This window comes from Primulina eburnea, chromosome 18 (genome assembly GCF_022965805.1).
Source record: "Primulina eburnea isolate SZY01 chromosome 18, ASM2296580v1, whole genome shotgun sequence".
NCBI lineage: Eukaryota > Viridiplantae > Streptophyta > Magnoliopsida > Lamiales > Gesneriaceae > Primulina > Primulina eburnea.
Window position 1 is genome coordinate 31,281,697 of NC_133118.1, and position 12,688 is coordinate 31,294,384.

General features: G+C 32.6%; 1 protein-coding gene and 2 long non-coding RNA genes across 3 annotated transcripts; 2 read left to right on the top strand and 1 right to left on the bottom strand.

Annotated features, from left to right (window-relative positions):
- Window positions 1-924: 924 nt before the first annotated feature.
- On the top strand, window positions 925-2,950 carry LOC140820258 (uncharacterized). The gene is given in 8 exon segments (XM_073180595.1): window positions 925-1,476; window positions 1,652-1,819; window positions 1,945-2,010; window positions 2,161-2,229; window positions 2,380-2,466; window positions 2,595-2,729; window positions 2,808-2,853; window positions 2,856-2,950. Coding segments are annotated over 8 exon segments (960 nt in total). The 5' UTR covers window positions 925-1,137; the 3' UTR covers window positions 2,906-2,950.
- Window positions 2,951-7,785: 4,835 nt separating this feature from the next.
- LOC140820060 (uncharacterized) lies at window positions 7,786-11,186 on the bottom strand. Its single transcript, XR_012115339.1, has 3 exons — window positions 10,155-11,186; window positions 8,630-8,738; window positions 7,786-8,219 (listed from the first exon to the last, which is right to left on the bottom strand). It is a non-coding gene; the product is annotated as an uncharacterized lncRNA (long non-coding RNA).
- A 785-nt stretch (window positions 11,187-11,971) lies between these two features.
- On the top strand, window positions 11,972-12,456 carry LOC140820061 (uncharacterized). The gene is made up of 2 exons (XR_012115340.1): window positions 11,972-12,062; window positions 12,195-12,456. It is a non-coding gene; the product is annotated as an uncharacterized lncRNA (long non-coding RNA).
- The last annotated feature ends 232 nt before the right edge of the window (window positions 12,457-12,688 follow it).

A 12,688-nucleotide genomic window follows, 5' to 3' on the forward strand; every position in this document is an offset into this window, starting at 1 on the left:
ATGTATATCTATTTTCCAAACGAAATATATGTTGTGCAGGTAGTGAGACATTTCTCGTCTTGTCATGTACCAAACATGTATGTATATCTACATTAATTGCCGACACATTAATTCAAATATTATGACTTATGAGTGACTAGACAAATCAAATGTAGTGTCCTAAAGATATATATATATATATATAATATTTAATTTCCATAAATTTTTATAAATTAATTAAGAGGCAATTTTATTTTTATTTTATCAGAATCAGGCTAAACATGATATTCCATGAGCTATAATTTGATGTAATTTCTTTTTATTAGACAATCAAATCCTCTTTCTTTTTTTCAAAAGACTGATGTTTAGATGGAGAATATATATTTTAAAAGGGGTTAAAAAAATTGAAAGCTAAGACATATAACTTCTGAACTTCTATTTTTTATTTTTTAAAAAATAAATCAATTAATTTATAGTAAAGAACTTTTAGGTTGCGGTTAGATCGATGCATTTTATTAGAATTGAGACAATTGATTTGGTGAAAGATTAATTCAAATGATGAATTTCGAACGTCACTCGAGATGGACATATTTGAAATCCATCACAATTATTATTGAAATTATATAAGCTGATATCGAGTGGATTTGAAATTAACTTCAATTTTGTCAATCCAAACAAGTCAAGAAATTTGAAATCAAAATTTTTGAAATACATCATCTCAAATCCACTGCTCCATATGCTACCCGAAAGAATTAAGCTTAATAGTTTATATAAGCTTGACTAAATGCAAACAAAAAACATGCATACATATACATATACATACACATATATATATATATATATATATATATATATATATTTATATATTTATTTATTTATTTATATCATAGTAGTAATAATAAAATGTTGCTAAAAGGATGCAAAAGAATTTTCAAACTCCTTAATATTGTAAGAAACTTTTGCATGTATCTCTCTCCTTAGTCCTTTGTGCTTATATAAAGGTCAGCCACAAGCTCTTTGGCCTTCAAATCTCTGATACAAAAACTGCATCAATCCTCTCTTCCATCGCTTTCTTGAATCCTCACCCGTATCCAAATTCCAAAGCACCGAGAGAAATTTTTTTTAAAAAAAAAAGAAAAAGGAAAAAAGAGAGAGAGAATGGCAGCCTTTTCATCGATCCAGCACCACCCTTTTCTTCTTGACTCGGATATTGATCCACACCATGCCTTGTTTCCTGATCAGTTTTACGAACCCCAAGCTTTTCAGAATCTTGACCACAGTACAAAAGTCACTGCCATTAGCAATAATGAGGCTTCTGTTCTCAGTGTAACAAACAAGAATAGCATGGATTCTTCCTCCATAGTCACTGATATTTATAAGTGTGATGATGATCATAATTATCGTAACAAGCATCTTGTTCCTCAAAACCCCATTAATCCCATAGCCAATAAGAGGAAATGCAAAGAGGTTTCTTCCTCAAATTCTGCTCAGTCCAAGGTCAAGGTTCACTACTCTTTTTCTTGCAACATTTCTTTAAAATCTCTCTTAGTGTGGGATGAAGATACGTCTGTGTTGTCGTTTATATACACACACACACACACACACTCTACTAAAGTCTAAAGTATGATTTCGGGTCGATTAAATTTCTTGATCCAACATTTTCTATGCGTAGGATATGAGAGAAATGAAGGGTAAGAAGGAAAAGAAAGTGAAGAACAGTGAAGCAAAGAAGAAAGACAAGAAAATTGAGAAGAAAGAAGCAGAAGAAGCTCCAACAGGATACATTCATGTAAGGGCTAGAAGGGGCCAGGCTACAGATAGCCACAGCCTTGCTGAAAGGGTATCATATTATTTCTTATTCTAATTTTATTTTTGAAAAATTCAATTTTTTTAATCCTCAGTTTTATATATATATATACTTATTATATATATATTTATTTATGTATTTATATATATATTGATCAGGTGAGGAGGGAAAGAATCAGTGAAAGAATGAAACTGCTTCAAACTCTTGTTCCTGGTTGTGAAAAGGTGACAAACTTTTAAATGTTTTTTGTCATAATATGATTAATTGTCTGTATTATTAAAATATTCAATGTCACATTTTGTTTGTGGTGTTTTGTTTGTTTTATTTTGTATTTATTTTTGGTGCCATATTCATGTGGTTTGATTGGTGAACAGGTGACTGGAAAGGCCCTCATGTTGGATGAAATAATCAATTATGTCCAATCCCTCCAAAATCAAGTTGAGGTAAGAATTTTTAATATATCACTCATTCTCTCAAAACCTACTAACACATATTACACGATTGACAAAAGCTCTGAAGTTCGAGACTCAGTTGTAACAATTATATATTGTAAAAATAATAAATAAACCAATTATTTAACCAACAATTTGCAGTTCCTCTCGATGAAACTTGCTTCTTTGAATCCTATGTTCTATGATTTTGGGATGGACTTGGACTCGTTCATGATTAGGCCTGACCAGGTTACACAAAATATCCTCCTTCGATATTATCATTATCATCGTCATCGTCATTATTATAATTTCTTCCTATTATTTAATTTCCATCAAATCTCATTTATCTCTTCTGTCTGATAAATATATGCATGCAGAATTTAAGTAGCTTGCCATCTCCATTACCAAATGTGCAACAATGCAACCCCACAACTCCACATAATTATCCTATCCTGGATGATAATCCTCTTATGTTTCAGCAACCCCAAATTCCAAGTACACTTCCCCAGGAGGTACTTTTTCTACCTAATAACATTAATTTATCATACCAAATCTTCACTTATGTGTGTGTGTGTGTGTGTATAAAATAGGGTGACAGATCAGTGGTGTTGATGGAAGTGGATGACCCAAGGCCAAAGATATGAATCAGTCAGCAGGATTCAGCTACAGCTTGTTTTCATTTCATTAATTTAGTAATATAAAATCAAGACATGCATGCCCTACAAGCAACTGGTTAGCAACCATTCATTTTCTCAATTATTTTTATCATTCATCTGTCACACTACTTTTAATTAATCATTTATATATATATAAACGTTTTGATATGTTTTCTACCGCTAGTTGGACACGGTTGACGGACAACATATCAAAATTGTATATATATGTTTTATGCAAAAGTAGCTTGTACTTTCTTTGATTTTGCATTGAATCTAAAGGGAAAAATCTGCCTTGTATAACATCTTTTAGCCTAAATTATAAAAATGACAGCAACTTAATTCGGTTAATAGTCGTTTAGCAACTTGTGATTATTACGATTTTATGAAACGATGACGGATACGGAGCGGTTGCATAGATTTGGCTATGTTTCTTAGTTTTCTCTTCTTGTATTAACATTATGTTACTAGGAATTCGAGTGGGTGGAGGAAAAAGGAGCAAGAAAAGATACTAAAGATCATTATCCAAGAAAGAAGGGGCATCGATTCTTTTTTCTTGTCGATATGGCCAATGAACATGATGAATAACTAAAGGGATGCAAATTCAAGAATCAGAGGGAAGAAATAGGACTGATAATATTACTACCACACCAAGCAAAGGGATGTAAAATCTCTTTTTTCAAGATCTTTTGTTCCTCCCACCAATAATATTACAGCACAAATTCCTACCTTGGTTGAGAAAGTTGTTTAGGTCCTACCTATCTTGTGAAGATGTATTATCAGTACTATAAAAAAAAATTAAGCCCAATCATGAAAATATGTATGAATATTATTGTATTTCTTTTCTTTGTTTCACTGGGGATTCTGTTATTAACTTTCATGTTTTGATTTTATTCTTTTTTTCTATAAGAATGTTGACGAAAATGATATCGTGGCATTGGATCCGGAAATTGTTGATGGCGTCGGATATTACTGATATATTCGATGCGCAATATCCAATTCCAATGATTAAAATTGAAAAAAAAGGTACAAGTTCGTATATTAAGACCGTAAATAAATGAATGAAGTGTAGGTTATAGGGCGGAAAAAAAAATAATTTCCGATTTTGATAATATAAGTGAAATGACTTGTTAATAGGTACATATTTTTTTTGTGTGGGGAATCTTGATTTGTTGTCCATTGATTATGCTTGTTCCATATCCTTCACGTAGCTAGGGTTATATGGAAGAGAAATGAGGCAATTTTTCAAAAAATTAAGGAAATTAGTTGTCCATAGAGGAGGCCCACAATTTCATATATTTGATTTTATTTATATATTTTTTAAAAAGTTGATGTCTATTAATGAGGATAACATATCGTCACAAAATAATGAATTCGACTTCTATTTAAGAGATTTTTTAATGTAATTATTATCATCAACTATAAATTTTTTAATTCAAATCCTTGCAAACTATCGAATATCCCGTATACTCTTCTAAAGAGCTTATATATAAAAGTTACTCGGACACCTCTTAAGATTCGTGTAACATACACTAATTAAGTCGTGAATTCACCAATCATATGCTTAATCAAGTAAATTAAAGCTTGATCTCTTGTCAAAATGTCCTTGAATGTATATGCTTATAACTTTTGGGTAGTTATCATTTAGATTAAAATGGTAAATCCAATAAAATTAATCTTTGGATAATTATTATTATAATTCTTGACCCCATGTTTGGCTTATTAGGGAACAAGAATCAAATAGACTATCCATAAGAGGAATATTATAATAGAGAAAGCCATATTGAATAATAACCACATCTATTTTATTTCACTTTTGGGGAAATCCAACATATAAATTAATATAAAATATATATACCCATTTGGTCCAAAATGTATTCATCAACAGCAGACATTTTAATTTTCTTAAATTGTTTTTTAGTTAAAGTTTGGAGGTTTGTGTCAGGTGAAATGGCTACCATTAGCTCTTGACCATGTGTCCCATTTTCTTGATCAATCAAATTTTCAAGACATCTAATGCCCCCAATATATCTTATCCATTCGATAAACCACTTTGAAATTAAACTAAAAATATATTATGTAATAAAATAGAAGTATGATTAATTAAAGTTAGTAATTGTTGAACATCAGTAATTGTCCACGATAAGAGAGTGACCGAAACGTCACACTTTTTAAAAGATTTTAGTCGTTACAGCTTACAACTATAAATTTTGATAAAACAACAATACAATATGTTTTTAGAAAAGAGAGCAATACGGAATGGATCTGCTTACCTTTTATATGAAAATTAAATTAGGAAAGTGTTGAAAGAAAATTGTTGCATCCAAATTTGAATAAAGGAAATATTATTTAATACTTGCTGATTATATTTCTACACTTATATTATTTAATTTTATGGATACATTTGATATAAATTTTCGATGCATAGTTATTGTTTTTTTTAAAAAAATATGATGGGACATGTCACATAACAATGTAAAACAGTATGTCCATGTATGGTTCTCATTAACCACTTTTTTTATTCATTAGTCAACGTGGATATGTCCATCATGGCCGTGCTACAAGATTAATTAATATTAGAAATACTTATATATTTTTTTTAAAAAAAATTAAATAGAAAATATACATATAAGAAAAAATTTGTGTGTGACGGTCTCACGGATCGTATTTTGTTAGACAGATCTTTTATTTTAGGTCATTCATGAAAAAATATTACTTTTTATGCTAAGAATAATATTTTTATTATGACTATCGGTAGGATTGACTCGTCTCACAGATAAAGATTCGTGAGACCGTCTGACAAAACACCTACTCATATATATGTATAATTAACCTCTCCTTCACTAAAAAAAATACAAAATTTCACCACTATCCAATAAGCTAAACTCCCAAGGCTTCATGATTATATCGTCCCATATGGATCATGTGCCATTGTTTTTTTTTTTTTATTATTTGTCCTCTTTTATTCTCTTTTCTCTTCTCTTCTGGAAGAACACTAGGGAAAGTAACATGTCGAATTCAATTTTTTTTTTTCCAAAATATACATCATTCATGTAACTCTTAACGAACTTGACAAATTGTTAGTCGATAAGTTTGTGTCCGATTATTTCTATGTCATTTCCTCAGTATAATCGATCATGGTTTTTTTTTTTCCTTTTTTAAAAATATTGTTTTTGTTAGATAATCATACTTAAAATATAGTAAATATGCACCAAATGATATTTGTTGTAAGCCCGTGATTATTTTTTAATGCGACTCAAATATGACAGAGTGTAAAAAATGAACTTCTACACTAAAAAAAAAATATTTCTTTTCGGGCAATTGTCTAGCACATGCAAATAGAAAGTGCATGTGCATATTGTATGACTCGTTCATGCAAAAATTCCCTAAAGTTCGTCGCCTCGATCTCAAATCTATTAAATCGTATCATGTATCCTCTCGTCTGATGGATGTGTGTATGCACTTTCTAGAGAGGGATAAGAATGGGAGAATATCAAATCAGATACCAACCCATGCAAGGGTCGGTTCGGATGGGTCCGGCCTAGGGTAATCCAGTGTTGGAAGGGTGCAACCTAGGGTCGCAACCGATGGGACCGCGGCCCCACCGGGGCTCTAATATGATGGAGGTGGAGTGGTGGTGATGGCTTTTGAGATATTGAATAAGCTTGTCTCTTGAATTTGGGTCCAATATATGGGAGGGGAGGGAGAAGAATGTGACATACATTTAATATGGTGGTGTCCTTATGTATTGCTTCTAAGGTATGGGTTTCCCTAATCTGGACTAAGGTTTTTATCCCACTTGAACTTTTTTTTCATTGTCTATCTTTTAGTTTATTCGGACAAATAATGATTCAGTTGGTGTAATATTAACTGTTTTACAGCTTTTAAACATTAAAATTTTACTTTGGATATAATAAGTCAATAAAAACTTAAAGACAAAAACTTGTATGAGACGGTCTCATAGGTCGTATTTTGTTATACGGCTCTCTATTTGGGTCATCCATTAAAAAGATTGTAAATATCGGTAAGGTTGACACGTCTCACAGATAAAGATTTGTGATTCCTAAAAATGATATGATGTTATGAAAATATAATGCAAATATTCAATTTTATAGTTATATATTTGGGATCTAATAAAATTGGCAAATACTTGTGTGAGACGGTCTCACGGGTCATATTTTGTGAGACAGATCTTTATTTGGGTAATCCATGAAAAAGTATTACTTTTTATGCTAAGAGTATTACTTTTTATGATGAATATGAGTAAGGTTGACCCGTCTGAGACCTACTCAATAAAATTTATGACATGTTTTGATATTTGGAAATACCTAAATAAGATTTCAAAAAATAAATTCAGATGACCCAATTTTTTTCTGAAACGACTTATTTTGACAGCATATAAATTCGATCAAATCGTAAATTTACTCCACTGCTCTTTGATTCCATCAAATGATGATCTAACTTGAAGCAACAAATTATAAATTACTGGACTTATGACATTTGCCTAACTGGTAAAGATTATATATACATGCATGATTCAAATATTTAAAAGGTCCTTGATTTGACTCTCATTTATTGTGGGTGTTTGTGTAGATTAAGCTTGAAATGTAAGGCTAAGATTGGTTGCACTGTTTGATTAAATAAAATCCATAAAAAAAAAAAGAAAAAAGAAAAAAGAAAAAAAAAAAAAGAGAAATCCCAGGGGGAAGTTGGTGAAAAATCCTTAATCATAATATATCTTTGGGTTCACTCCCTACCCACAAAATTGTGGTACTATGTCATACAAAATGTAGTACACTTCATGTGGAAATGTGGTACTAAAAAAGTACCTAGAGACTAAACACAAAAAAAAACGGCGGCTGGGGACTGAAGTCCAATTTCCCGAAATCCCAGCAGATATTTGTTAGAACATCAGTGCTACAAGTAGGAACTGCTTTGTAAATTAGTAAAAAAAAAACATAGGCAACATAATGTATATGTATGGACCAAAAGGTGAGTTTGATAAAATAATAGCTATTGCAGCAGCTAGCTAGTTAGCTAGGTGACATTCTGTGGCACTATCAAAATGAGAAAACAAACATAATATATTCAATGTCTATGAATATATATTTCAGAACATGCCATGTTTATTAAAGGCAGAGGCTCTTTCTGACAGATACTCAGAATTTTTGTGTTCCAGTCAAAATACTCCCACAATGATTTCTCTGTTGTTACATTTAAACTTTCTGTCTTCTTTGTGCAATTTGCACCACTTGCTGAAAAATGGACAATTATCCATTTCCCTTTACTCCATCCCATAACCTGTCTCTTGGAGGCTCAGGTAACCAATGTGTTGTTTGGTTTTACATGCTATAAAAAAGATTGAGTCAAGCTGAACCGAACTGCAGAATATAATAGCTAGACTAGAATCATTTAGTGTGTGTATCCGCACTCGTACACGTACGTATACATGCATGTATACCGAAAGATTCATTTAGAACAATTCAGACATGTTTCGGTATATCTACAAGTTACAACGCAAGAATCTTGGGGTGCATGACTTATTCGTCGAACCGGCTTTTGACAAAAAGAATTTTCATATACGATTTTGGAGGATATCAAAAATTTGATGGGAATGTCATTTACAGAGAGAATTTGTTTCCAATAGGTAACAGATAATAAGACAATTTACTCTAATGTACAAACTTGAGTAAAAGCCATTTTGAATGCCATGAAAATGACAAATGGGTTCTGCAAAGGCACAGCAACATTGGCAATACCTTAGCTCGATTAAGATTCATGGTGAAGGAGACGCAAGGATGTGCATCAGCTTCGCCTGCAAAAGCACCCATGCCTCCTTCGTTGTCAGTTTTCCAGTATGTACTGCAGCTACACATGTAACATAAATGTTAGAAACTAGAAAGAGAGCAAGAGTAGTAGATAAGATACAGGGACCATCAAAGATTTTTCCTTCACGAGGAACGTGTTTAACTTGCATCTGTTTCCATTCCTTGGAGTTTTCTAGCAAATTAATGAGGTGATGTGCAATGAATACATTTTCGGTCTTGAATAAAGGTAGTTATGTTCATGTCGTCCCATGATATTACAAGTTGCCAGAATATCTCAAGAATATGCTACAAAAATGAATGAAGAGATCACTAGTAACAAGACGTCTACCTATTTGAAACCGACTTTCTTCTCACTTTTCAAAGAAGGTGCGAACAGAATGAAATAGAAAATTGATGTGGTCTTTGAGAACAGAAATTTTAAGTTGAAATTAGCATCTCTATGTAGGAAAAAAAGGGAAAAATGTCATTCAATCTCTATGTAAACTTTTCTAATGATGAGATGGGCACTTTATTCTAACCTTAATGGATTTAGCAGGTTCTTAAAATCAATGAGTAGCCACTAACAAATTACTTAGAATTTCAGGACAGCAGTTGTGCCTAGCTCCCTCAGAGGTGTGGCAACATCATAAGGTAAGATTTAGTAGGATAGTACAAAACAGTGAGTGCGCTCTCATCTCAGCTTTTCATGCAAATTGTTCCACATTCAATAACATTTTGAATCATATAATTCATTCTGAAAACAGATGTGATTGTGCTGAACCCTCAATAATTGTCTTAGATGTTCAACTTCGAAAATGGTCCTGAGTCTCTAAATCATTTCTGCATAGAACACACCAATTGGGGCACAAAGCAATCCCGTGGCATCTTTTTTGAATCGTCTCCGAGGTTGGAATTTCAGGACAGCAGTTGTGAATAGCTCCCTCAGAGAGGTGGCAACATCATAAGGTAAAATTTAGTAAGATAGTACAAAACAGTGAGTGCACTCTCATCTCAGCTTTTCATGCAAATTGTTCCACATTCATTAACATTTTGACAATAGAAGTGTTATGGATGAACTTCATTGTTTTGGTGATAATATTAGTATGTTACCATAGTGGGTTGAGTTCTCTCCTTTGGACTACAGTCCCAATTAAGGCCAAGGGAATGCATCCATTGGATTTTTTACAAATAAAACAGCCATGTGTACATGGAAGAGAAAAGAAATAGACCAAACGCAAAAAAGCATTTTAAGCTTAGTGAAAACAACCAATCAAGTTACAATATCCAAACACAGTGGAAGCTTATCCACCTTGAGTAATATAATATAATATAAAAGGAAGGTTTTGATGACTTCAATGAAGTCCGGTTAGTGGAAGACAAGACAGGTTCCAATTTCTTCAGTTAAACTGTCAGCAAAACAATGAGTCCTAAATAAGCCTAAGGATGACATTACATAATCGAATGCATAAAAAGATACCTGGCATAACTGGTGCAGCACCATTGCAACAGAGAGCTTCTTAATATTTCCTGATTTTGCATCAAGTTTCAAGCTCCTGCTTCCGACTCTCTTGCATTTTTATGTCATATTCAAAATCAAGAATATCTATCAAACCATAAAAAAATATATCTAATAACAGGCAAAAAGAAGAAGAGAATAAAACAACACATGATATTGTTTATAACTTGGAAATTTCTTTCGTGCGCCTTAGTTCTAAAATTCTCAACATCAGGATACAACATGCACCCATTGACCTCGTGTAACTTATTTGAGGGTCTAGGAACCTAAAGAAAACTCATCAAACAAGAGGTAGAAACTAGCAACAACAGCTCATATACAAACTTAATAGAATACATAACAAAACAAAGTAAGCTACATTAACTGTATATTAGTTGTCTTATTTACTTAGCTATTGACCAGATTATGCTAATTACGAGTGATGAACATGTTACACATGGCCTCATAAACCAAAATTACCAAGTCTGACATAGGAGATCATTGCATCTCTTTCTATGCTTCTCAAGGTTAACTGGCTAGAAAACAATATGTGCTTTACAAGTTTGGACGACAAACTTATTTTACGCAATCGACAGGGAAAAACTGAGAGATAATAACACTAACACTGCTTTAGGATTGGTACTAAGTACTTACAACACACACTACTAATGTCTCATATCTTGATAATCAATCCTTGAGAATACTTTGTAACGAATGTGAGTAGAGTGTTACATGTTCTAAACTAGTAAGGTCACGTGGCTTTACCAAATTGGATAGGTCACAAACAGCTAAGCTGCAATAACAAAGTACCTGGAAATCGACCATCATTTATCAGTAGGGTTTGAAAATTTTATCCTATTTGTATTGGCTATCAATTTTAGCACTACAATGGGTATCCATCAATCGATTCAGATCATTCTTGGCTAAATGCCGTCATTTTCCTGTCAAAAATCCCTTATTTAAGACTTTCAAATAGTAGGACTAAGATCGATTATTGAAATAATTTTAAATCTAAATTGAATAAACCTACATATAAAGGCAAAAACTTCAAGATAGTCACAATATTTTAATTTTTTTATTTAAAAGCTCAATTTCGTAGTGGGCTATATAGTTTATGAAAAATACTTTTTCAATGACTCTAAAGGTTGAGTAAACAATATTAAATATGGCAAGATGAATATGTTTGCCTTACAATGAGACCTGTTGCTACTCAATGAATTTAACCTGAGGATTGATGTGTTAGGTAGTGAAGAGCAGGTCACATTTTGAAAGAGTTGTGATTATAATGACTCATCCCACACGGCCACGCTAGATTGGGAGATGTTCGAATGAGTTTATCACATCGTATGATCAGTTTGTCTAACAACTTGAGATATATCTTTCATCTTGGGAAGTGTTTTCGGCAAGTACAATCATGAATACAAAGTCATGAGAATCCGAGGACCAAAAAGTTTTGGAAAACACATCAAAATAAAAGTTTTATAATCTAAAAAATAGTCAATAGTCATGGCGAGGACAAAAAGTTTTAACCTCAAAATAAAAATTTTATTCTCTAATTCAGTTTTAGCAAAAGTATGTACAAATATACACAAGCAAATGACGGCTTAGGAGCTTATGATATGAAAATGAATTAAATCATTTTTATCTAAAGAGATTTCATATGCTGGTATTTGAATATGGATTTCTCTCGGCTATGTTTTGTATCTGAAAGAGAAAAGTATCAACTTTTGTATCATTCTTTTGGTTTGCATATTTAAGAGATTCAATTATCTACATATACAGTTTAGATTAAAAAATGATATAAAAAGAAAATGCCATTTTCTGATCAATCACATATGTTTTTTGAAATTTCTTTACATGTGTCTAACAGTTGAGTCATAACACTATGCAGTTTAACAACATATTGAATTCACTACATATAACATATCTATAAATTTAACATCCAAAAGACGAGATTCTTAGATGATTATTGTCGACCAATACACTAAAAACCAATGCGGACACTAACTCCTGATGAGCAAGTATAGCTTAAAGATCATTCTCAACCAGAGGTGACATTGTCCGATATTTGGCCTCATCCCACGCATACCCATGCAAATCATAAAGTTACCAACAATTCATCGCGCATGGAAATAATAAGCAATTACCTACGAGTCAACAGGAACTGCACCAACAATAGGTAGGAGAGCTACCCACAACTCCTGAAACCCTGTGCAATTCATCAATCTGCCGATCAATCTCGTGTGACAGCTGTTCGCGACGAGTGAAAAATCAAACTCAATCACAGCAAAAAACTAAAATCAAACTCAAATCAACAGACCACTCCTTCGCAAACCACTAAATAATATAATCAAAATTAGTTGAACATTTCGAAACAACTTGCCGACAGATCATTGCTGATTGCCAATAGAGGAAGCGGATGAGCTTTGCCTCACGGCGAGAGACGCCGCCCAGTCTCTCCAGCGGCCATTATCCAATCCAACCCGTGAACCACCACAGCCGACGGAGCTGCCATT